Source organism: Bos javanicus, chromosome 4, assembly GCF_032452875.1.
Source record: "Bos javanicus breed banteng chromosome 4, ARS-OSU_banteng_1.0, whole genome shotgun sequence".
NCBI classification, from domain to species: Eukaryota; Metazoa; Chordata; class Mammalia; order Artiodactyla; family Bovidae; genus Bos; species Bos javanicus.
The window spans coordinates 94,725,369-94,753,316 of NC_083871.1; the positions used below are offsets into that span (position 1 = coordinate 94,725,369).

At 37.0% G+C, this 27,948-nt stretch overlaps 1 protein-coding gene across 7 annotated transcripts in view; it reads right to left on the reverse strand.

Annotated features, from left to right (window-relative positions):
- Positions 1-27,948, reverse strand: part of CEP41 (centrosomal protein 41) — a 50,209-nt gene that overhangs the window by 7,047 nt on the left and 15,214 nt on the right. For 2 of the 7 annotated variants that reach the window (XM_061414722.1, XM_061414721.1), the window contains exons 2-8: positions 27,258-27,321; positions 15,924-16,031; positions 13,960-15,797; positions 11,597-11,644; positions 7,040-7,101; positions 5,743-5,812; positions 472-616 (exon numbers count right to left, since the gene is read on the reverse strand). In XM_061414722.1, the coding sequence (XP_061270706.1) occupies positions 472-616; positions 5,743-5,812; positions 7,040-7,101; positions 11,597-11,636 (317 nt within the window). In that variant the 5' untranslated portion in view covers positions 11,637-11,644; positions 13,960-15,797; positions 15,924-16,031; positions 27,258-27,321. The remainder of the gene's footprint in view (positions 1-471; positions 617-5,742; positions 5,813-7,039; positions 7,102-11,596; positions 11,645-13,959; positions 15,798-15,923; positions 16,032-27,257; positions 27,322-27,948) is intronic. The other 5 variants (XM_061414719.1, XM_061414717.1, XM_061414720.1 and 2 more) reach the window with 3 other exon arrangements.

Sequence of the window (27,948 nt, forward strand, 5' to 3'; positions counted from 1 at the left end):
CGTGAAACTGCCCCGTGCATTGGAGAGCTGACATCAAGACTGCTTTCACTCTCCTTTGCACCTATTTAGTATCAGAGCACTATGTGTGGCGCTCTGTTTTTCTTCTGATTCTAGACAGGGTAATTATAAGCTGCAGCAGACAGAAAAGGAGAGGGGGGGAATCATACTCTGAGTCAAAAGACAGTGGTTGTAAAACTGAGTCCTAATAGCAAACTTGCATATGTGAAAGCTCAGAAGAAAGGGGTTGAGGAGTGAAAATTAAAGCTCTCCTATCAATATATGCTTGCATCAACTAAGAATGCTGTGAAAAGATTCAGGAGGTGGCATTTATATATAGAGAAAATCAAATGGCTGGGATGAAAATGTGGGATTTCACAACACCAACCTGTTTCTAAGGTAATTAAATCATTGACATGGTACCTAGATTAATGAAGGTAAAATGCAGTGAAAACATGAATCTGATAAGAGCACCTCTGAAGAGTTGAGCGGCTAAAGTCCCCGGCTCCCTCACTGTTTATGAACTGCACGGGGCTTGGCGACTGCTCCCCAGGGCTCCCATTCCCGTTGGTCTTGGCAGTGATTTCAGCATCAGGCTCTGAAGTTGCAGAATCATTGTCTAAAATGAATAAATAAATAAATTTAACCTCAGAATTTGTATTTACTTGTTAGGTAGTTCCACTGAAAGTAGGTGGAGAAAAGGAACTCATATGATCATTATTAAACTGTTCTCTAAGTTCTAACATACAGATTCTCAAACTGTAGTCTGTGGACCCCAGGAGTCCTAAAGACCCTTTTTCAGGGGATCTGAAAGGTGAAAACTATTTTCATAATACTACGATGTTATTTGTCTTTTTTATCATGCTGCGGTTTGCACTGAGGGTAACCATGGCAATAACATTTTTTAAAAAGTCCCTGATAAAGTAGTAATCATAATTTTTATTAAATGTCCTCCTTAAATAACACATCTTTAAAATATTCTGTGTGATGAAATGGGAGAATCCACACACAACAAATTTGCTACATACTAACATCCCATTGGTGTTTCAAGGGAAAGTATGTGTGGGATTCGTGCTGCTTTTGCCTTGAACTCCACTTTTATGTGGAAGAAAAATTGACATGAAAACTATAGTTATTTAGGTTTGTGCATTTGGCATATATTTTCTAAAAGATGATCTAAGTGAATTTCTCATTTCAAGGAAAACAACCAATGGTATTTGTTGCAATGATTAAATTTTAAACAAAAATAGAATTTTGGAAACTATTTGCCACCAAGAGCTTGACTTCTTTACCATCTTAATGACTTTCCTGATAAGATGGGTGTTGAGGTTAATAAATGTGACTTTTTGATATTGTGTAGTGAAATCTGTCAACATTTGGAAGATAACTCTTAACTCAGTGAAAGTAGTGAAAATGAAAGTCGCTCAGTCGTGTCCAACTCTTTGCGACCTCATGGACTATACAGTCCATGGAATTCTCCAAGCTAGAATACCAGAGTGGGTAGACTTTCCCTTCTCCAGGGGATCTTCTCAAACCAGGGATTGAACCCAGGTCTCCTGCATTGCAGGTGGATTCTTTACCAGCTGAGCCACAAGGGAAGCCCAAGAATACTGGAGTGGGTAGCCTATCCCTTCTCCAGGGGATCTTCCGGACCCAAGAATCGAACCGGGGTCTCCTGCATTGCAGGTGGATTCTTTACCAACTGAGCTATCAGGGAAGGCCTCATCAGTACTTTCCAAATGACCAATGAATGATGTTATAAAATTATGTATGAGTAAAAAATACATTCAGAGTTCAAAACAGACCAATGGGCTCAATGTAACAGGGTATGAAAAGTTCATTGATATGGTTTCAGATTCCACACTACAACCAACCTTTAAGAAGGTACCAGCTATCAAGTTTTGATGTAGCGTCAAAGAAAAATATTCATATTATATGAAAGGGCTATTAAAATGTTCTTCCTTTGTTCAATTAAGATCTGGGTGAGGCCAGATTTTCTTCAGGTTACTTCAGCCCAAAGAGTATATTGCAACAGACTGAATGCAGAAGGTATGAGATATTAGCTGTCTTCTGTTAAAACAGACATTAACATGACTTACAAAAAGTGTGAAACAATGTTATGCTTCATATATATTTTTGTTTTGGAAACACAGCTATTTTGCATAAAAATGTTATTTATGTTTGCAATGGGGTTAATATTATTATTTTTAAGGTAAATAGCAAATAAATATTCTTAAAATTCTATTTAAATTTTTAATATCACAAGTATTAATAGATATAATTCACAAAAACCAAAACTCTTTGAGGTCGTCAAAAATAAAGTGTAGAGGAAGACTAGTACCAAAAGGCTTGAGAATGTGCTGTTCTAACCAGTATAATGAAAGAATAAATAGAAATAGGAAGTGTAGTTATTAAAGAGAATATAAAATTTTAATTTGCATATAACATACCTAGAAACTTTAAGAGAATCCTATGAAAATAAGGAGAATATTCATAAATATGTTAGATTTTAAAATTAATCTAGATTGTAAGGTTAATTTAAAAAAATAAGCTATTTATAAAATAAATAAATACTGACAATCAAAATATTTTTTCTATATACCAGTAAGAAAATAACATGAAGAACATCTCATTTACAATAACAGCTAGTTACAAAATATACTGTCCTAGAAAATTAACCTATTAAAGAATGTAAAGGCCCTATAAAAACTGATAAGTGCTTTATAGGTCTTATAAAAATTTTACTTAGGGACATTAAAGAAGACCTGAATGAAGAGAGAGTGACATATTGTGCATGTTCCTGACTTAGTGATTAAAGTAAAGTGATGTTAATCCTTTCCTAATTTAATTTTCAGCCTTAAAACAAATCCCAATGGACTTTTTAAAAAAAAAAAGCTTAAAAGGATTTTAAAGATGAGAAGAAAAAAGATATATGTATATGTAATTCGGAGAATCTGCCTTTTCAAGTAGTCACATATATTGAAAAGGTAAAGGATCAAAACAGTGCAGTAGAACAATGGAAAATTACAAAGAACACAGAAACAAATCCTAGGAGATAGATATATATATATAAATCTAATGTATGTTAAAGGTACAAAAACCAGTAGGTAAGAACTATTAAATAAATAGTGCTGGGATAATCTGCCAACTATTTTAAAAAAGCAACCTTAGATAACCTCTTCTTATTTTGGATTTTATGACTCTAAAGCACCAAAATGAAAATACATCAGGCTAACAGATTTAATCATAAAAAATGCAAACCTCAAATATGTCAAAAGTCAACACAAAGAAAATTAAAAATCACAAATTAGGGAAAAAATCCATGACATGTGTAAGTGAGAAAAGGTTAATATACTTAGTTCATTAATATTTTAAAACTAGCTCTTTAGTAGAAAAAAGATTGTATGCACAAAATAAAAATGCAATCAAGATAAAACCGTTAACACGGAAAGGAAGCCTTCTTTGCACTCCAGAACTGCAGGCCATCAGGCCCCTTCCCCCAAGGGAACTACCTTCAAATATTTGTCTCCTTCCCAAAATGAAACAACTACATATTTTACATATATTTATTTCTCCTCTTCTTACATATCCAGAAAGACGCTATTCATACTGCTCTACACTATGGTTTGTTGTTTACTTTTTTTTTTAACTTAATAACATCAAGTAAAGATTTTTCTCATTTATTTTCAAGGCTATATTGGTTTCCAATGAATAAAGAGATCATAATCATTTAAAGATTTTACAAATCAGTAAGTAAAAGATGAACATTCCATTAGAAAAAAGCAAGAAAGGACATGTCCTCAAAAGAAGAAATATCTATGGCCAACAAACACAGACATGTATGCCAAGGCTCGATCTCGTTTTCCGATAAATTAAAACTAAAACTATTATATACCGTTCTTCATCCATCAAACTGGGAAACATTTACAAAAGTGAGAACTATTCAGCACTGGCTAGGATGGGGAGAAATGGGTCTTCTTATTTGTTCGGTGGGAATACAAACAAGTAGAACCTTTCTGGAGATAATGTGGAATCAGCGCTGAGCATCTTAAAACGGTTCCACCCTTTGACCCTCTGCAGCAGTTTATCTTCAGGAAATAAGTCAGAACCATATAAAAATTTATGTATTTACATTACAACATTCTCTCATAAAAATGAAAAATCAGAAAAACATTAATGGCCAACAATAGGAGAATAATTAAATAAATCATGGCATATCTAAAGGCTAGACATTATATGACAACACAGCCTTTACAATTGAGCTTTGAAATCTATTTAATAGCAAAGTTTTCATGATAAAATGTTCAATGATAACAGTATAATACAAAACTATATACGAAGAGCATGGATTTGGGTGGGGAAAATAGACCAAAATGTTAATAGTGTTTATTAGTTATTTTAATTTTCTTCTTTATATTTTTTTTAACAGGTTTCTGATTTTCTAGAAATATATTTTAAAGCAGGGAAAAAATAAATATTATAAAAGGAGTTTTTTTATTCCTTCAAAAACAGCCAATGTGTATACAGATACAATCTGCTCTACAAGCATTACTGAGTGAGTTATTATTCTGTATAGAGCACTAAAAACACTAATATTACTCACACATTATGGTGTCCTACTTTACAAGAGCCTATTTTGCTCTGCAAATTTATCTCAGAAGAGAAAATTGCATGTGCCCATATGTCCTGGTGTTGCAATCTCGACAATGAATTAAAGGACAAAATCCAGGTACTTTATAATAACCAGGTTAAAACTGGGAGTACTCGTATGAGGAGACTCAATTATCTCTATTACAAAGAGCCCTTATTTCTCTGCAGTGTGAGAGGCATCCGTCAAAAGATAAATTCCTGCCTTTTTCAGATTCTCTTTATCCTCCCTAACAAAAACAAGCCCAGGGAAATGACAGTTGAGTTGTACAAACCCAGTGTTCAGTCTTCCTGAGAAACTTGTCTTGAAATCAGAAGTCAAATTCCTGGCCTATATCAACCTTAACAAAACACATCCCCCTTCAACAAGCAGCCGCACATTGACAGCTGAGGACTTCAGGATGAATAAAGACCTTTGCTCTGTGGATTCTTTTCATGACAGTACACCTAAGAGGCTTTCTTTTCAACTTGGTATTTAAGAAAGGAGATCTGGTGCCTATCTGTCTTGCTAGTCTTATCTCATAACCCTCACTCAGACCCCAGTCAGACTGGGTTATGTGATTCCCCAAACACGCTTGGACTTCTCCGTGCCTTTGCTCAGGCTGCTCCTCAGCCTGAGACAGTCTCACCCTTAACTTGCACCTGTTGAGATTCCAGGCCCTGGAGGCCATGGTATGCACGTGCACACATGTATTGGGGGGGAAAATAACAACAGAAAGACAAGGTTACTCATATGACAGAAATTCACATGACTCCATGTAAGCAGAGCTGTGTCTTTTTCATCTTCAGCTGTAGTCCCATAGCCCTAACTCTGTGGCCTGTACATATACAGAGAGCAGTAAAAATATTTGTTTAAAAAATTAATTAGTATATTAAACACATTTAAAACATTTAAGACTAAAAATGTTACAACCAGTAAACCAGACAGCTTTTTTTTTTTAAAGAAATAAGAATTAGCAAAGCAGCAGATAGCATTTCTCAGAGAGTCACAATCTAATTACAGACAGATACATCAAAGTCCCTGTGAACACAATAGCACAGGATCCCACAGTCAAATGGTCAACTTGTTATTTTCCCCAAATCCTCAATTCTCATTACCTTCTAGCCTTTGAATCTCCTCAGCTGTCACTTCCAGTGTTTGATCAGATAGGGACGCAACCTGGATGACCTGATAGAAAACAGAATGAAATGTGTAGATGTGTGTATGTTTGTCTTTAAACAGAGGCAATTCTGGTTTTAACAGAAGACGAGGAAATATCAATCAAAGATCTCCTGTTTTAAGAAACTGTCAGTGTTCCCAGTTGAAGACTAAATCTCAGGTCTTCTTACTTTGACGGCAGTAATTACATTACATTTTCTTCATTCCAGAAGAAAAAACTTGTTTAAAACATTACACAATAAACTCAAAAGACCAAAAGGATAATTTTGGACAAGAAACATAAATAAGGGTTTAAAACTGCCTTCATGTATATTCTAGTTTCAATATAACATGCTATTTCTTAAAAAATGCATAACAGCATTGTATTAGAAATTATTCAGTGAAGAAATAAATGTAATTATGGATATATTGATTACAATGTTGTACACCCAATACATAGTTTTTAAAGTACTTTTCTGTTGTAGGAAGTGATAAATTAGGAGATTGTGATTAATATACACATACTACTATATATAAAATAGATAATTAACAAGGACCTACTGTATAGCACAGGGAACTCAATATTCCATAATAACTTATATGAGAAAAGGATCTGAAAAAGAATATATATACATATAATAACTGATTCACTGTGCTGTACACCTGAAACTAACACAACATTATAAATCAACTGTACTCCAATAAACATTTAAAAAATGGTACGTAAAATTCAAATTAAAAAATAAATAAATCACTTTTCACAACTTAGCTCATTAGACTAACATCCACCTTGAGTTGCATATCACTGGAACTTTTGTTTGGGGGCCAGAGAGACATTTTGTCCATAATTTTCAAATGAAAGAAGAAAGTGACTTTCCTAAAGTAACAAAATAGCCCATGGCAGAAAGACTTGGAAAAAAGAGTACAGTCATAGATGGGAGATTACCTGCTTTCCACAGAGAAATATGTCCAAGCAATAAAGAACCCAGAATTCTAGATTCTCATTATTAAGATAAATTGACAAGGAAAAGTAAAACTTAAACTACAAATTTGATGATTAAAAAGTAGAATTTATATTTTACTGTATAAAGTTCTTTTCAAAGAAAAAAAGTTTCATCCCAATTAGCCCTCTCATAGGTGAAATATAAAGAAGCAGAAGAAAACCCTCTGCAAACATTACTCAGAGTTGAATTTAGAAATACAGAAAGTAGCACAAATTAGATAGTCTTTACTCCAATGGAAGATCATTAAACTTACCAGCTGGGCAAAAGTTGTTACTTTTAGTCTCTTGAAAAGTTCATCTTTTTTGTATCTATAATCTGCAAAGCAGAATGGGACAAATATTTTTCCAGGTTTATTTTGCTTTCTTGGAGGTACTAATTCTTTCTAGTCATCAAGAAATTTCATCAAGAAATGTACCAAAAAATGGTATATTTTTCCAGTTATCTACATGTATTTCCTTGCATTACCTCACTTGATCCTCCTGATACCCTCAGAATTAAATGTGGCAGGTGTTATATCATTTTTGCTTTGGCCAGGAGAAGCCTCCAGCTGAAATTCTAAGCTACCTTTTTGGGTCCAGCAATTTTACCTCTTCCCTTTATTTTTATTGGTCTACAATTATCCTTACTATGCTGTCTCTACTTTGACCTCATTGTATAGCATCCATTTTTGTAAGTCCTTTAAATCCTTTTCAGAACAAGCAGGGGATAAATATCTGAATTTTACAAATGAGGACAGAGACCCAGAGAAGCTGAGGTGCCCTAGGTCAAAAGCTGGTAAGACATTTATACCCCAGTATTCTGTCTCTGTCCTAGAAAGAGAATAATTATTCCTGAGGTTACAAACTATGCTAGAAATGGAGGAAGACCTTTTTTTCCTGGAGTCAATACTGGGCACAAACTTATGATTGGTCCTGATAATTTCTTGTATCAATTTTCCTTCAACTTTACTTCAATAAAAATCAACTTATTACAGTTTTGCAATAGGAAAAAGTTCTGGAGATCTATTGTATGACAAAGTAAATATACTTAACAGTACTGAACTGTACACTGAAAAATTTATAATCAAAGATTTATAATGGTAAATCTTGTATTGTGGGTTTTTTAAAAACCAAAATTAGAAAAAAAAGAAAAATCAACGGAAAACATCAATATTTATTCAATGCTAGCTTTACAATTCTGAGACATAACTCAAACTTTTGCATCCATTTGTGAAACAGTTAAGAAATACAGCCAAACTCACTTTATTATTTGTCCCATAGAGGCATGTTAAAACCTGGCCTCCCTAAACTTTTCTGAAGAAGACTTGCCAGTTCTGAAGAGTTTCCAGCATGGAACTCCTGCCTACCCCTACTCTTCACTCTTCTTCTAGTTTATATACTGACATCCTTGACTCCTTAAATACTACCTTATTATTTCAGAATTACTGAAGGTTAGCTGGATAATTACTCAAGTCTCATAAACAAAGAATCCTAGCAAAGGAAAGGCTTAAAGGTACTTAATATTATTTACTTGGTTATACTAATCATTCCCACGAACTTTCCAAAACACCAGCGCACACCAGATAGCTACTTTGGAGGATAATGTGAGCATGGTTTACCAAACACCTTGAAGCTCAGAGTCGGGAAATGATAGGATCTTAAAAACATGCCTTCTCTAAGTACCTCAAGACTCTTTCTGATGAGGAACTAAAGCTTCTCTGTTCTAAAATGTCCTAAAGATAGCAATTTGGCTAAAAATTGATTTTTCTTCCTGGAAATTCTTAAAACAGTTTCTTCTAGATACAACAAGATAACAAACCCAGACGCAAAGTAGCTTCTAAAACACATCAGAATGCAGACCCGAATAAGCTGAGCAGAAGCTTTAGAAAGTGCAACTCAACTACAGTATTTCTCTCAGTTGCCATCAGCTTGCCCACCCAAAGTCATTTATGTAAATCAAAACGGCAATAAGTCAGCCAATGAAAATAGTCAATAGCTTTAAAAGAAGTTTGCACTGTGGCATTTATCCATTGCTATTCTTTTGGTATAGTTAACATAGTTGGAAGTACTACTCTAGTTCTTCACATTCTATGTACAAAATACACACATTAAAATCCTCTTTATATAGAAATCACCTTAAATAAGAAAACAGGCACTGCTGTTTTCTAATGATCGGCATTTCCAGCATCCTCTCATACGCACTAGAAATTGCACTGCACGTTTGAACCTGAACTCTACATACCTGGTTCTGGTTTAGAAGGACAGCCATCATGAGGACTTTCTGACATTATTACTCAGATAAAAGATTAAGCTAGACGCTTTACAGTAAGTCTTAAATTTTATAAAAAGGATAACTTGGAAAGCTCTGTCAGTCTGTCCCTGCAAGGGCGAACAGAGCTTTAAGAATGGAGCTTCTGCTACTGTAGCTTCTCCCGGACTCTATAATGGGGACAAACAATCCTAGTTTCAGATATGTTATCAAGTGTTGCTTCTCCGGTAAGTCTGGAGTCTAAGTGTGTCTCTCTCGAGTTACTGGAAGGACAGAGACCTAACTATCTAGGATGCTTCACACCGGGTCCAACCAGTGTCATCTAACCACCAGAAGCCAAGAATGGGCTTTGTGAATGGTCAATAGACACAGGGTGTCTATTTTCCCCAGGCAGAGTTGAAAGAATATTCAGATCACAAAGGAATTCTGCGTTTTCAGGGTTCTGTTAAAACGCGTTATTAGCAAAGGGAAGTTGGGCTCACAGTGGAAGACAAATCAAAGGAAGTAACAGGACAAGGTTTGTGATTTCACAGAAAGACATGGCATCTAAGGTAATCTGAGAAAAGAGATGGGTTTAGGGTGTCACAAAACAAGGCAACATTCTCTCCTCCTTCTGACCCAAAAGAACACCTACAACAGAAGATGGGAAAAGAGAAGGAAATATTTTCCAAGATGTAGATCCCAAACCAGAATCTGAAGTAATTCTAGCTGGAGAATCAGCACAAAGTGTGTGAAACAAGGTGAGTGGAACCTCCTGTCTTACTAAAAGGAAGCCCACAACTTCTGAAGAGGGAAGGTGAAGTACGCATTTTCAAGGACTCTAACCCACAGGTATTTCTTTTGGGAGATAAGCTCCATTTAAAGTTGATATATCACAGAAACCACATTGTGCTTTTATGAGGAATATTTTAAACAGGGTTTCAGCAAGCTGGGTGGCATGGGACAATTTTTATATGGGACAAATTTTGGTGTGGATGGGTGAGTTTACACTCGGCTACCTTTGCTTAGGCGGTGAAAAAGGCTACAAACCAGAACAGAAGCAGGCCAGTTGAATTTTGCGCCCAGTGGATGAATTAAGGATGACAACAATAAAGTTTAGGTGAGTAAACAAGATTTTTTTCATAGTTTAAAAATTTAATATACACATATGTATGAGTGTAAAGTGGAATATTTTGCAGATACATAACATTTTAAATATATAGCATAAATGTATAAAGTATAAAATATATAAGAAAAAAAGGATACTGTGATATTACACATTAAAAAACAAATGTCTATAGCATCAGTCCTTATAGCTGAATGTAGCAAATAACAGATTCAGCACGGAGCTGCTCCTGCTGCTGCTGCTGCTAAGTCGCTTCAGTCGTGTCTGACTCTGTGCAACCCCATAGACGGCAGCCCACCAGGCTCCCCCGTCCCTGGGATTCTCCAGGCAAGAACACTGGAGTGGGTTGCCATTTCCTTCTCCAATGCATGAAAGTGAAAAATAAAAGTGAAGTCACTCAGCCGTGTCAGACTCTTAGCAACCCCATGGACTGCAGTCTACCAGGCTCCTCTGTCCACGGATTTTCCAGGCAGGAGTACTGGAGTGGGGCGCCATTGCCTTCTCCAGGAGCTGCTCCTGAGTCCATGTCTATTGTCTGGGGTTTCTCAATACTGCAGCAATTCAAAAGGAACAGGAACATTATCATTTAGATTAAAAGTCCTGCTATGTATGTAAAAACAAAAGTTCTGGTGAATTCTGGATTTGTAATATTTTCTTCTCAGAAGGTATATTCTACCAGAGCCAGGTCCTGAACTGCTACCAATCAGAGCACCTCTCTGCTCAATACTGCCCTAGCACTGGGTTCTCCTACTGAAGCTATGAGCAAATCCATCTAAGAAAACAGATGTCCCTGCTTCTCTGATTCTGGCCATGATGTGTACATTTTACATCTGTTTTGGACACAGATTGAAAAATTATAATTTTGTGCAAGCGCAATGCACTCAGTGACTAGAAGCATATCTTTGCCAAAGATTAGTTTTTTAAAAGGATGTGTATGAAATATGATTTTTAATTAAAAGAAAGCTGACTGCAATGAATTTATAATGCATAACACTACTTTAAGAATAAGCTCTTTCTCACACCTCTCTTTCGTGAATACTGTCGAATTTATACTGAAAAGAATGCTATGAAATAAGATATTATTACTCCTATCTCAGGTACAGAGAAAATAAGAAAATAGGAAAGATTAAGTACCTTGAATACAGATCATAAAGACTGCAGTGCAATGAAACTAGAAGCTGGGGTTCTCACTGCTTAGCTAGAGATTATTTCATATTCCAACATTAATATCTCCCATGGGATTTAAGGTGGGCAGAACTCAGACCCAAAGACCACAGCCTCAGCAGCTGACCCGATGGTACAGTGTTCCCCACATCCTTCAGGGCATCTGCCATGCTCACCTGACTCCCATAGCTTTGTATGTGAGTCACCTGTAGAGTATGGTTAGGATTGTTAATAACCAACTTCCAGAGCCACTATAGGGTTCCATTACCCCACACCATAAATAGTCTTACTCACTTTTTTTGATCTCTTCTAGCTTCTCAATGTATTTAGTCATACTGTTACCTAAAAAGAGAAGGATTTTAAATATGCTTTTAATGGAAGAAAATGACGTCTGAGCCTTCCCATCCTGTTTTTACAGAACTGCAGCAGACAAATGGATCAGACAGTAAACAGTCTTTATACGGCATTGTTAAAAGATAAGGAATCCCGGGAAATGTTTTGGTCAAACGTGCTAAGCTGAGGTGCACACCCAATAAACATTAAGAAGTCCCCCCAGGCACTACAAATGATCGCTTTATGTAATTTCTTTTGTTTCTGAGTTAAGCCTTTCATCCTCCATTTATTTGCCCCATAAGCTTTTTTTGTGGGGAAGGTGTGCAGAGGAAGAGAAAGAAGCAACAACCTCTGAATGTCTAAAATGAGCTGCCGTGCCCGGCCAAGTAACCCTTTCCTTTTCACTGAATCTTTGTGGTTTCCTTCTCTTCCCTGAACTTGGGTCTTCCACTATTCATGCTGATACTGCAGCCTGAACTAGACCACACAGTCTGTACACCAGTATTCACCATGGATTTGATTTGCTGAGAAATCACAGCAGATCCTCAGCACTGTGGGGAGTCCCCCACCCTCATGTTTTATGGCCTGGTTCTATAACACTAGGTTCTAGCCAAGGTGGTTTGGAGAGTTTTCATGCATTAAAACTGGGCCAGGATCCTTATGGTTTCCAAATGAACTAAAGTCTGGTTCTCAAGCCAGGGGCTATTATTTTTTACCGAGCATACTTCGATTTGATTCAATTCAGCACAGCAAGCTCTATCTGGCACCTAACATGTATAGCAAAAAAAAGGAAAACACTAAAAATACTTTTTCATTTCTAAAACTGTGCTCCTAACTTTTAAGCCTTGAGAGCAACTAGTCAGTTTCAGTCACAAACTTTGGGTAAAAGAAGTGCTCCCGATTAATGGTATGAACTTATGGTTTTCAGCACTGTTCTGAACTTTTCTTCATGTGTAGGTGACAAGCAGAGAAAGAAAATTATTTCTCTGAAACTCAAAGCACATTTTCAAAAAACAACTTAACATCACTTGTTATTATTAAATCTATACCATCATGGAATAAAATTTCACTGAGTTAGAACATTCTTTTTTCATCTGGCAACACACAGTCCCCAGATCAGAACCGAAGAGCAGGACTGATTCAGTGCAGTCCTGGACCCAGACCGTATCCTTCCAGAAGCTCAGAGACGTGACAGTAGTAGGGCTGCTCAGAAGGCCTGAGGCTTCTCAAGACAGACACTGAGAACACCTCAGAAGAGATCCGAAAAGGCCCAAAGCCCAAGGCTGGAATCAAATATGATCTTTTCTAGGTTCTTCAGGCTGGAATGAACCTGAGATGTTGACCAGATCTCCACAGTGGAAACCATGAATCCTTCCCAGACTCACAGCCTCTCCTGTGCAAGTCTGCACTTGGGCGGGAACTCAACTGGTCAGTACTTGGGTTAGAAGACAGGGCAAATGGCATGCTCCTCACTGTCCCACAGGCTTACTCTTAAACGACTTTATAGGAGCTTCTGGTTGCACATTCCTAGGCCCCTTTCAATGCCAGGCTGTTGACGTGGCAGTTAGTTTCTTTTCACTGGAGAAGCAAGCTTCAGGTCTCCTTCCAGAATTGCCGAAAAACTGAGGTACAAAAAGGTCCACTGACTTGTCCGGAGACAGCAAGTTAGTAACTAAATTGAGATTAGTATTCCCAACCTCCTGGTTTCTAACATGGCTCACAGAAACACACTGCTTCTCTAGCTGTGCTGTTTTAAAAACATGATTTCACTGTGAGGTAAATACGTAGGAAGTGTTACTTTCTTCATAGTAGCAGGTGGGAACCATTTCATGCTCTCAAATTCCCTGAGGCATGCTATGCATGGGAAACAATAGCCAACCTTATCAGATAGTCTTTATTATTAAAACACTGCATTTCCAGTCTATAGCAGTTTCCACTAACAATGTGTCTAAAATCCATTTCTCAGTCAGTTAACAACATGTTCAGAATATTTACACAGCACTTCATCTTGTACCAGCAGAGCCTCACAATGACCCTGTGAGGTATGTTTTCATTCCTACCGATTATTTTTTCCACTAAAGGAGAAGGCAGATACAAAGTCTTTTGCAGAGGTGTACAAATACTTGGCAAAATTAGGAATAAATCTAAGAGTGCTATTGATAACAAGCTTTTTTCATTATGGCTATTCATTCTCTCCTGTAGGGGGGAAATAAAAGAAAACGGAAGATTTCTGCATTGCTTCAATTGGAGAAATGACTAATCAACACAAGAGAAATCCTTAAAAATGATTTTAGAAAGTACGAAAAGTAGTATTTTTACCCCACCTCATGTACTGCTTGTATCTTAACTAAGCAGCTCATCTTACTGGATCTAATTTCATCGGAAAACAGCTTTTTGACCTTTTAAAAAGAATACAAATGAATCAATTCTATAATTGACTTATTTATAAACATATTTTTATTTTATACAAAAGTAAGGAGGCTAAAAGACTATCAACAGAATAATTTTTTTAATTGAAATTACACATTACCGCCAGATATATTTTCCTAGACAAGACTTTGATTAAAAAAGAAAGTCAGTGGCTCCCCACTGCTTACTGACTGAAGTTTAAACTCCTTGCTCTACTGCTGAAGGCGCCAACATCTTACCTACCTCTTCAATCTTGCCTTAATTATTAAACTTGACAAACTCTGTGAGTCTTTGGCTCGCTAATATGTCACCTTGCCCACATAATCATAATAGCTCACCCAGCTGGAAGTGACCTTTCCCTCCTCTGAACTTCTATAACACTCAGCTTACCGCTCACAAGTCATTTATCATTGTACTGCCTTATTTGTGTGTAAGTCTTATCTATCTTATTATACTGAAAGCCTCAAATAACTATTTACACGCACACAGACACACAAACACACACACAGAATATCTTTATCCTTTCCACTGTCTAGTGTTGGAGGCACTCAAAAATATTTGCTAAATGAGAAATACTATGAAGATGTACTAGCTGAAGAATCCTTATAATGGATCATATCATAATGTAAATAATCATATCCCAATTTGCTTTGAGTTTTTGGATGCCTGATTTTCTCTAAGCTATACACAACTTGATTTATATATAGTACATATATGTTACGTACTACTTAAATGACCCATATTGTTTTAGGACTCAGGTAATAGAAATGTATAAGGTGGTATTTAGCCTCTACTTAGTTTATAATTTAAGTTTCCAAAAAGAGATATATAAAAAGGTTTTACAAATGGAATCAAGAGAAAGAGACAACTATATTGATATTGCTAAGCAAAGATACAGCACAATCAACGAACTGAGGGGCTCATTCATTAGAGTTTTTCCTTTGTTTTCCTATAATGTAATAACCTTATTTGTACTGAGCCAGTAAGAAAAGCAAGTGATTTTGAGCAGCAGTAATCTAAAGTGGTTAAGATTTATAAGGCAGGAACTCAGTTGCTAAGAGACAATTCCACTGCTTTATTTTTCTTCAATATTTCCCTCCTCTATGGAGAAGTTCTTTTGGCTCGGAAGGAGCAGAAAGCGTGAAAGAGGCACAGAGGTCCTTTGTTAATCTCAATAAGTTACACGAGCGCATAGCGCTTTCTGGTTTGTAAAAGGCTTTCACATACATTTCTTCCTTTGGTATAAGAAACAGAATTAAATACCAAGCAAAGATGAAGAGTACCTAGTCTGTAATGAGTTTCAGTGCTTAGGATCAAGGCTATTAGCAGATATTCAGGAAAAGTAAAGACTAAGAAGAAAAAAAGAAAATGACTAGTTTGTATGGAGATAAGAAAAGTAAGATGAATTTTTAAAAAATAAAAAATGGCTACAAAAGACTGAGTGGAGATAGTCTATGGAATTTTAGAGAGCTAAAGAAATTTGAAATTAGATTGAATATAGATTGAAATGAGAGAATAATGCCAGGAATGAAAGCGTTTAGGAGACTAACAAAGGGAGAGCCCTGTGGTTTGGAAATTGTCCCTTAATCAGCCTGCAGGGCTACAGACAGAAACCCAGAGAGGGTGCTTGAGAATACACAAGGGCCCTGCGGCGGTGGCTGAACAAAACGCCGGCAGGGATTTCATCGGAAGCATAATCCATTCCGGGCACAGTCTGGCAGTGCTGGGGAGCTGGGAAGATACACTCAGGAACCTATGGAACAAAAGAAATATTTGAAGTTCAAAATAATTCCGATATTTCTAGCCATGGCTATACAATGGTGTTTGAATTTATAAGAGAAGTAGCGTCAGAAGGACAGAAATAAAATATTATCTTTACCCAGGAAGAAGATATCTGGCTTTGAAGAAATCAGTAGAAGGCGATTTGGGTGAAGATTGGAGATGCCACAAAATTCTTGATTTCTTGGGATTAACTCTGAGTTGCTCACTGTTTGGTAAGAAAAGATTAAAGACCCATCTATTTAGCCTAGAAATGAGAAATGCTCATTTGTTCCTGTGCCTATTTCTGCTGCTCTGACTGCAGAGCTTAAAAATCATACCTCAGACAGGAATTCCTTACTTTTACTTGACCTTTAAAGTCAGTCTGGTGTTTTCACAGCCAGGATCCCTCACACTTTTCGCCTTATGGCAGACACACATAAGTGGTAACATTTGGACACAACACTGAGGTTTGGGCTGTCTCAGGCCCTGACGGCTAGCCACAGGGCTAAAGAGATCAGTAACCCATAGGCTGCTGTACTGAATATACAGAGAGGTAAGTCACACACACACAAAATGAATAGAAAAAAATGAAAATCTTTCCCTTAAATTGACTTTAACATAATTTTTAAAATCCAAAACAAAAAATCAAACACTAGAATTACATTTCTTCCATACCGACTTTAAAATACACTTGGTTTCCGGCAATGAAGCGCACTTTGGCCCTTCCAAAGGTATTATAAAACTAGACTTCTGCTTCCAGGAAGATGAGGTAGGATGTACTTTTCTCTACTCCTCCAGCTAAGTACAACAAAATCCCCAGATGACCCACAAAATAGGAGGAAATATCTGCAAATTATCCTTCAGATAAGGGTCTACTATCCAGGGTATATAACAGAACTCTTGTAACTCAACAATAAAAAGAAAAATAACCCAACTGAAAAAAGAAAACCGGCCAAGGATATGAATAGCCATCTCTCCACAGGAGATGTATAATTGCCAATAAGCACATTAAAAGGTGCTCAACATCATTACTCATTAGGAAAATGCAAATCAAAACCACAATGAAAATACCACATCACACCCACAAAGATGACTATAATCAAAACGATGGACAACAGCAAGTATTGTTGAGGATGTGGAGGAAAAAAGAGCCCTCCTACACTGCTGGTGGGCATGCAAAGTGCAGCTGCTCTGGAACACAGTTTGGTAGTTCCTCAAAAAATTAAACCCAGGGTTAACATCTGACCAAGAATTCAACTTCTAGGTATATAACCAAGAGAACTGAAAACAGGGTAAAAAACATGTATGCTAATGTTTTAGCAGCATTATGGTCAAAAAGCATAAATAAACCAAACATCTATCAAATGATGAGAAGATACACCAATTGTGGTGCTGTGCTTAGTCGCTCAGTCGTGTCCAACTCTTTGTGATCCCATGGACTGTGGCCCACCAGGCTCCTCTGTCCATGGGGATTCCCCAGGCGAAAATACTAGAGTGGGTTGCCATGCCCTCCTCCAGGGAATCTTCCCAACTCAGGAGTTAAACCCAGGTCTCCCGCACAGCAGGAGGATTCTTTACCATCTGAGAAATCAGGAATAGCTATATAAAAGAATATTGTTTAGCATTAAAATAAAGTATTGACACATGCTAGAACAATGATGAACCTTGAAAACATTATGCCAAGTGAAAGAAGTCAGACACAAAGGTCACATGCTGTATGATTCCATTTTTACGAAATATTCAGAAGAGGCAAAGTCAGAGATACAAAACATAGATTAGTGATTACCAGGAGCTGGTAAGAGTAAGGCATAGGAAACTACTGCTTTGGGTATGGGGTTTCTTAATGGGAAATATTCGGGTGGCGCTAGTGGTAAAGAACCCACCTGCAAATGCAGGAGATGCAACAGATATGGGTTTGATCCCTGAGTTGGGAAGATTCTCCTGGAGAAGGAAACAGAAACCCACTCCAGTATCCTTGACTGGAAAATCTCATGAACAGAGGAGCCTGGCAGGCTACAGTTGCAGGCTTCATGGGGCTGTAAAGAGTCGGACATGACAGAGCATGCGTGCACACACACACACACAGAAATATTCTACAGTTAGATAGTATTGATGGTCTGACAACCTTGTGAATGTTCTAAAAATGTCTGAATTGTACATTTTTAAAGGTTGAATTTTATGGTTGTAAATTATATCTTAATTTAAGAAAACATACCCAGTTGGAAAAAAAGATTGAATGGAAAAAGAAAATCCTGGAAGGGGTAAATTAAGAGTTTGGGATTAGAAGCTACATATTACTATGTATAAAATAGATAAACAAGGTCCTACTGTAGAGCACAGGCAACTATATTCAATAGCTTATAATAACCTATAGTGGAAAAGAATCTGAAAAAGAAAATACATTTTATGTATATATATATATATATATATATGTATAAAACTGAGTCATTGCTATACACTAGAAACTAACATGACATTATAAATCACCTTGCCGGAGAATTGATGCTTTTGAACTGTGGTGTTGGAGAAGACTCTTGAGAGTCCCTTGGACTGCAAGGAGATCCAACTAGTCCATTCTAAAGGAGATCAGTCCTGGGTGTTCTTTGGAAGGAATTATGCTGAAGCTGAAACTCCAGTACTTAGGCTACCTCATGTGAAGAGTTGACTCATTGGAAAAGACTCTGATGCTGGGAGGGATTGGGGGCAGGAGGAGAAGGGGACGACAGAGGATGAGATGGCTGGATGGCATCACCGACTCGATGGATGTGAGTTTGAGTGAATTCTGGGAGTTGGTGATGGACAGGGAGGCCTGGCGTGATGCAATTAATGGGGTTACAAAGAGTCAGACACAACTGAGCGACTGAACTGAACTGATACTTAAAATTTTTAAAAATACTGGACATTATATATAAAACAAACATAAGAAGACTCTGATAGGTGGAGCAAGGAAGGCAGATTGGCTAGGGACTTTGGGACCTGAGCAACGACATAACGGTTGAGCTACCTGGGGGTGTGTGTGTTTGTTTTTTGTCTCATTACCCTCAACATGGAGCTGAAGAAGCCAGAAATCCAAATATACCAACAGATGAAAAAATTCCTAACAAAAATCTGCTATCTCCAGCCAAAGGACAGTAAGACAGAAAACTATCAGATAATAACTACCTTATTCCAGTTGCATTCCACAGAAAAGCTATGTCTTACCCTTACCTGCCCATAAAGGCCAGATGGAGAATCTTGATTTTCATCTTTGTTGGGCTGTGATGAGATGCTATCAGAGTACCAAAAAGGATGAGAAAGAGGCTGGGGCTGAAAATGCACTCAAAGATATAATTGCTGAAACCTTTTCAAATTTGTTATCAGTCCCTGGTGGCTCAGACAGTAAAGAATCTGCCTGCAATTTGGGAGACCAAGGTTTGATGCCTGGGTTGGGAAGATCTGGAGAAGGGAATGGCAATCTACTGCAGTATTCTTGCCTGGAGAATTCCATGGACAGAGGCTACAGTCCATGGGGTTGCAGAGTCAGACACGACTGAGAGACTAATACTTTCAACACTATCAAATTTGGCAAGTAATATAAACTTCAGATTTATAATAGAAGGAAATACTGTTTGGCGTTTACTCCAAAGAAATCCACAGTAAGATGTTATCATAGTCAAACTTCTGAAAACTAAAGAAAGAAATCTCAAAAGCAGCAACAGAAAAATGACACCTGACCTATATGGGAAAAGCAGTTTGAATAACAGAAGATTTCTCATCAAAAATCAGGTGTCCAGAAGAAAGTGGCACAATATTTTTCAAGTGCTGGAAGAAAAGAACTGTCAATTGGAATCCTATACGAAGAGAAGACACCCTTTAGGAAAGAAAAGAAATCAAGACATTCTCATTAAGGAAAACTAAGAGACTTTGTTACCAGTTCAGTTCAGTTCAGTTGCTCAGTCGTGTCCGACTCTTTGCAACCCCATGAATCGCAGCACGCCAGGCCTCCCTGTCCATCACCCACTCCCGGAGTTCACTCAGACTCACATCCATCGAGTTGGTGATGCCATCCAGCCATCTCATCCTCTGTCGTCGTCCCCTTCTCCTCCTGCCCCCAATCCCTCCCAGCATCAGAGTCTTTTCCAATGAGTCAACTCTTCACATGAGGTGGCCAAAGTACTGGAGTTTCAGCTTTAGCATCATTCCTTCCAAAGAAATCCCAGGGCTCATCTCCTTCAGAATGGACTGGTTGGATCTCCGCAGTCCAAGGGACTCTCAAGAGTCTTCTCCAACACCACAGTTCAAAAGCATCAATTCTTCGGCGCTCAGCCTTCTTCACAGTCCAACTCGCACATCCATACATGACCACAGGAAAAACCATAGCCTTGACTAGACAAACCTTTGTTGGCAAAGTAACGTCTCTGCTTTTGAATATGCTATCTAGGTTGGTCATAACTTTCCTTCCAAGGAGTAAGTGTCTTTTAATTTCATGGCTGCAGTCACCATCTGCAATGATTTTGGAGCCCAAAAAAATAAAGTCTGACACTGTTTCCACTGTTTCCCCATCTATTTCCCATGAAGTGATGGGACTGGATGCCATGATCTTCGTTTTCTGAATGTTGAGCTTTAAGCCAACTTTTTCACTCTCCACTTTTACTTTCATCAAGAGGCTTTTGAGTTCCTCTTCACTTTCTGCCATAAGGGTGGTGTCATCTGCATATCTGAGGTTATTGATATTTCTCCCGGCAATCTTGATTCCACCTTGTGTTTCTTCCAGTCCAGCGTTTCTCATGATGTACTCTGCATATAAGTTAAATAAACAGGGTGACAATATACAGCCTTGATGTACTCCTTTTCCTATTTGGAACCAGTCTGTTGTTCCATGTCCAGTTCTAACTGTTGCTTCCTGACCTGCATACAGATTTCTCAAGAGGCAGATCAGGTGGTCTGGTATTCCCATGTCTTTCAGAATTTTCCACAGTTTATTGTCCACACAGTCAAAGGCTTTGGCATAGTCAATAAAGCAGAAATAGATGTTTTTCTGGAACTCTCTTGGTTTTTAGACCTATCCTAAAGAATGGTTAAAGGAAGCTCTCTAATTAGAAAGGAAAAGATAAAAGAAGGTATCTCAGAATATCATGAAAAAAAGAATTCACTAAGCAAAACTATGCCTCTTTTCAAGTACCCATGGAACATATACCAAGATGGACCACATCCTAGACAATAAAATAAACATCAATACATTAAAAAAAATAATATATACAGAGTACATTCTCTAACAACAGTGGTATCAAACTGGAAGTCATTAACAGAAAGATAACAGGAGAATCTCCAAATACTTGTAACTAAATAACATACTTCTAAATAACCCATGGATCAAAGAAGTCTTAAGAGAGGTAAAAAGATACACTGAAGTGAATGAAAATGAAAATTCAACATATAAAAATTTTTGAGACATAGCTATTAATCAGTGCTGAGAGAAATTTGTATTACTAGCTATATGCATTAAAAAGAGGAAAAATCTTTAATCAATAATCTAAATGCCTATCTCAAGAATCTAGAAACAAGAGCAAAATAAACCCAAAGCAAGCAGAAGAAAGGAAATAATAAAGAGAAAAACCAATAACATTTAAAACAGAAAACACAGAGAAAATTCATGAAACCAGAAGCTGGTTCTTTGAAAAGATCAATAAAATGGATAAATCTATAGTGAAGAAAAAAAAGACACAAATTACCAATGTCAGTAATGAAAGAGAGGCTTCACTTCAGACATTACAGATATCAGAAGGATAACAAGGAAATGCTACAAACAACTCTATGCACATAAATTTGAAAACTTGGATGAAATGTATGAATTCCTCAAAAAACACAAACCCACAACTCATCTAATATGAAACAAACAATTTGAATATCCCCTTAACTATTAAAACATTACATTCAAAATTTAAAAACTCTCAAAAAAGAAGTCTCCAGGCACAACAGTTTTATTGGAGAATTCTACCAAATATTTAAGAAAGAATTGACACTAATAATATACAATCTCTTCCAGAAAAACAGGAGGGAATACTTCCCAACTCATTTTATGAGACCAGTATTACAACAATACTAAAACCAGACAAAGACAATCCAAAAAACAAACCAAAACTACAAACCAATGTCCCTCATGAATAGAGACACAAAAATCTTTAATGAAATAATAAATAGAATTCAGTAATATATAATAAGAATTATTATACCATGATTGAGTGAGGTTTACTTGATGAATGCAAAACTAGTACAATATTTAAAAATCTATAAAAGTAATCCATTGTATTATCAAGATAAAGAAAAAATATGTATGATTATATCAGTTGAGGTAGTAAAAAAGTATTCAATAGAATTCAATTGTCATTCGGGATTAAAACTCTCAGAAAAATAGGAACAGGAGGAAACTCCCTCAACCTGATACAGCGAACAATGAAAGACAATGATTTCCCTGTAAGTCTGGGGTAAAGATAAGGATGTTTGCTCCAATCACTCATTTAACATAGCTCTGCCAGTTCTGACCAGTGCAATAAGGCAATAAAAGGAAATAAACACATGTAGACTGGAAAGGAAGAAATAAAACTTTCTTTTTTTAGATGACATGATTGTCTACATAGAAAAGCCCAAGGAATCTACCAAAAACTCCTCCCTTACCTAATAAGTACTTTTAGCAACATCTCTGGATACCAGTTAAATGCACAAAATTAAGCTGTATTTCTATATGCTAGCAATGAAAACATGGACACTGAAGTTTAAAAATACAATACCATTTAAAATTGCTCAGAAAAAGAGAAATACTTATCTGTAAATCCAACAAAACATGTATAGGATTTATATGCTGAAAACTGTACAATGCTGATGAAAGAAACAAAAAGTCAAGTATATGGACAGAAATAGCATATTAATGGAATGTAAGACTCAACATAGGAACATGTCAATTTTCCCCAAATTGATAAGACAGGTTGAATGAAATTCCTATCAAATGTATATCAGTATTTTTAAAGTGTAAATAAGATTATTCTACAGTTTACATGGAAAGCCAAAGGAATTAGAGTAGCTAAAGTAATTTTGTAAAGAAAAATAAAGTGGGAATAATCCATCTAACCAATATCCAATTTACTATATACAGCTACAGTAATCAAGACTGTGGTATTGGCAGAAGGATAGACATATAAATCAATGGAACATGGAAGCAACCTAGATGTCCATCAGCAGATGAATGGATAAGAAAGTGGTGGTACATATACACAATGGAATATTACTCAGCCATTAAAAAGAATACATTTGAATCAGTTCTAATGAGGTGGATGAAACTGGAGCCTATTATACACAGTGAAGTAAGCCAGAAAGAAAAATACCAATACAGTATATTAATGCATATATATGGAATTTAGAAAGATGGTAACAATAACCCTGTATGCGAGACAGCAAAAGAGACACAGATGTACTGAACAGTCTTTTGGACTCTGTGAGAGAGGGTGAGGGCAGGATGATATGGAAGAATGGCATTGAAACATGTAAATTATCACATGTGAAATGAATCGCCAGTCCAGGTTCGATGCATGATACAGGTGCTTGGAGCTGGTGCACTGGGATGACCCAGAGGGATGGGATGGGGAGGGAGGTGGGAGCAGGGTTCAGGATGGGGAACACATGTACACCCATGGCGGATTCAAGTCATTGTATGGCAAAACCAATACAATATTGTAAAGTAAAATAAATTAATTAATTTTTTAAAAAAATCAATGGAAGAGAATACAGAAACCAGAAATAGATCTACATAAATATGCCCACTGGTTTTCGACAAAGGTGAACATACAATTCAATGGAAGAAATGCAACCTTTTAAACAAATGGTGCTAGAGAAATTGGACATCCTCAAGCAAAAGTTAATTTCAATCTAAGTTGTACATCTTATACAGAAATTACCTCAAAATGTATCATGGAAACATTTTGTTACATATAAACAAATATTTATAAACAAATAAAAACATATAAACCTAAAATACATAACTTAAAAAAAATTATGATAGAATATCTTTGGGATCTAGGTTAGGCAAAGCATTCTTAGGCCTGACAACAAAAGCAAGATCCATAAAAGGAAATACTAATATCCTGGACTTTACCCAGATTAAAAATTTCTGCTCTTTGAAAGACCCTGTAGGAGGATAAAAACACAGGCTACAGACTGGCAGAAACCATTTGCAAACCATGTATCCAACAAAGGACTAGTAACTAGGATATATAAAGAACACTCAAAATTCAACAACTAAAAAGCAAGCAATCCAATTAGAACACAGGCAAAAAAGACAAACATTTCAGTGAAGATGAAATACAGATATATAGATGGCAAAAAAGCACACAAAGAGATCTTCAACATCATAAGTCATTAGAGAAATGCAAAACACAAGGGCAATGATAGGCTACTACACATCTATCAGAATGGCTAAAATTAAAAATGGCAACACCACCAAATGCTAAGGATATGGAGAAACTGGATCACACTGCTGATGGGAGTGTAAAACGGTCCAGTCACTCTGGAAAACAGTTTGGCAGTTTCTTAAAACACTACAAATGCAACTGCCAAACAACCTAGTAACTGCACTTCTGGGCACTAATCCCGGAGAAATGAAGGCTTATTTTCACACAAAAATCTGTATTCAAATGTTTATAGCACATTTACTTGTAACAATTAAAAAGGGGAAACAATTTAAATGTCCTTCAATAGGAAAATGATTAAACTTGTGACTCTGCAATTCCATGGATAGTAGCCCACCAGGCTCCTCTGTTCATGGAACTCCCCAGCAAGAATACTGGAGAGGGTTGTCATTTCCTACTCCAGGAGATTGAACCTGAGTCTCTTGCATTTCCTGCATTGGCAGGCGGATTCTGTACCACTCTGCCACCTGTGAAGCCCATGGTGCATCCATACTATGGAATATTCCTAAGAAGTGAAGTCGCTTAGTCGTTCCCGACTCTTTGCGACCCCACGGACTGTAACCTACCAGGCTCCTCCATCCATGGGATTTTCCAGGCAAGAATACTGGAGTGGGTTGCCATCTCCTTCTCCAGGGGATCTTCCCAACCCAGGGATAGAACCTGGGTCTCCTGCACTGCAGGGAGACTCTTTACCATCTGAGCCACCACTCAGGAATAAAAAGGGATGAACTACTAATACATGCAACAACCTGGTTAAATCTCCAGAGAACTTCCTGAGGAAAAAATCCAGTCAAAGTTATATACTGTATGATTCCATCTATATAGAAGTTGTGAAATGACAAAATTATAGAAGTGAAGAATAGATTGGTGGGAGCCAGGGGTTAAGGAGCAGGTGAGGGTGGAAAGTGGATATGAAGTATCCTTGTGGTCATGGAAAAAAAGTTCTATATCCAGACTCTATCTATCACTGCCAGTATCACGGTTGGGGTAGTGCAGTATAGTTTTGCAAGATGTTACTATAGGAAACTAGGTAAAGTACACGGAATCTCTGTTTTATTTCTTACCATTCCATGTGAATCTACAGTGACCTCAAAAGCCCAGATGGTAAAGAATCTGCCTGCAATGCAGGAGACCTGGGTTTGACCCCTGGGTTGGGAAGATCCCCTGGAGAAGGGAAGGGCAACCCACTCCAGTAGTCTTGCTGGAGAATTCCAGGCAAGAATGGACAGAGGAGCCTGGTGGGCTACTGTCCGTGGGGTCACAACGAGTTGGACACAACTTAGTGACTAACACTATCTATAGACACTAACAAGTTTAATTAACAAAAACACTAGATTAAAAAATTCTCAGAATATAAAAGGATATAGGCAATTATTTTGTATTGTAAAAAGAAAATACAAATATCTCAATTTCCAAAAAACTGAATTATTTTCAGATATCATAATTGAGTCAAACTTTGGTTATGAGTTGAGGAACTGAGGAGAAAGAAATGGGTTTTCATTCATAAAACACAATTCAATTTCCAGGAGGAAAAAAAAAATGATGTAATAAACAAATCTATATAGCTGAAAAACATCTCAGCTCTTACAAATTTTAATTTTGAGAAGGCTCCAAAAGAAAGCATTAATCAGTCTTTAAAACATTATCTGTACTTCTCAGAGAAAATATGTATTTTTAATAAAAGTACTTCCTTCTCAGAATAACTTTTTCCAGAAGGGTGGATCACAGTTGCAATTATGGGGAGATAGGTAGAGACGCAGGAGCTGAGGGCACTGGTGGTAGAAGAAATGAGGCTGGAGGAAATAACTGGGACAGCGTAGCCAAAGACACAGGACACAGGACCTCAGGCCAGGTCTCCAAAGTTGACTTTTTTATCCTGCACACAAATCCTAGTTCTGTCTCCTTTATTGAACTTTAAGTAAATCACGTAATCTCTGGACTAAGATTTCCTCTTCCTCAAAGACAGAGATAACATTTTTTACCTCCTCCCATAAAACAGGATATTTGCAAGGACAGATATCTGAACAGCACAAAAATGTTTGAAAAAAAGGTCCCAAGAAAGTATCTGCAAAACAGGCTCATTTAAAACATTTAAGTCCATTTTATATGGGGAAAAATGCATAACAGAAGAAAATAATTTTGAAGAAGACTAGGAGAAAGAGAAAGAAAATGAATGAGATTTGAACAGTCAACATATCAATTTATTTTCTTAGTTGTCTTGAGGTTATAGGTAGAAAATTCAGTATTGCTAAAGGCATGTGGTACTCCAATCTACTAGCAAAGCCATCTTAATAGGATGGATTTTCCACAGCAGACTTTAAGAGGTTGAAAAAAACTAAACAAACAACCAAAATCTCACAAGACTGCAAATCCACCAGGGGATTGGGGAGTGGTTTTCATCCTGACACTGAAAAATGTCAACAGCATGGAAATAAGCAGTAATGCACTCTTAAATTTCATTTTACCTGAATTGCAGCACTAATTTAATTTTGTCTGGTATTTTAGTTACTCATTCAAGTCTGTCTGCCTCCACTTGAATCTAAGCTCTTTGATTGCAATAATCAACAGTTCACACTCATCTTTACATGTCCCATAGCCCAGAACTTTGCATGTAGCTTCACTCTGCAAATAGGGAATTGAACATGCACAAAGTATAATCGATTACTCCCAGGTATAAGCAATATACTTAAATTGCTTAATATACTTAAAGGTGTTCCAAGATAGAGGTGACGTCCTGATATTTTTATTAGCCTCAGTCCTGTAACTTATTAAACAATGTTTGTTTGTTTGTTTTTTAATCAGTTTTGCAATTTATAGTAAGCTCAATTATGTGAGTGGAGTTTTTAAAGATAATCTGAAAAATAGCTTTCATAAGTCCTGAACTCAAAAAGACATCAGACAAGACAGTGAGAAACTTTTAGCTATGATTTGTTATCAGGCATGACATACTGCTTTTTGTCAATAATCAGCTATTAAGATTTTTTAAAAGTTTTAATTTGTTAATCTTTACTCACCAGTGTCTAGTCTTGACTTCACATGCTGATACCTTGGGTTTTGTGGTATCCTTCTGGTCAGATACTAAAAAATAAGAAAATTCACAAATAATTGGGTTACTGTTGGGAAAGGGACAATGTACTTTAACAATTAGAACAAATTCTAAAATTTAATTGAATTTAAAGATGGAAGGAGCTCTAGAGGTCCACCTGGGCTCCTCACTACAGCTTCTCCACAGGTGAAGATGGTTATCATGTTCTGTCAAAACATTTCCATATTTTGTCAAAATAATCTCATAGCACTATGCAATTAGGAAAAAAGCTCTTGAAAATGATTTCCGACATTGAGCCAAAATTGATCTAATTTCCACCCAGTCCACTGATACAACCTAGAATGAACCATTCCACCCTGCCTCAAGCAAGCCATTAAAATAACTAAAGGCAGCTCTTTTCTCCTTTTTAGTTTTCCCCTTCAGATGATGATTTGAAGGCTGTCTTCTCTGGATGCCCTCTAGATTTTATCTATGCAACCTCTAAAAAATGGCACGCAGACCTGAGCACACTGCCCAGATGTTGCCAGGTCAGGACCCCGCTTGGCAGGTCTTTCCTGCAACTCCCCTTGAGTTGAAGCTTCACAGATGTCATCGTGATGGCATCTGCTCTCACGGCAGCTGGGGTGTATCATGGGCTCAGGGAAAGTTTATGGTCAGTA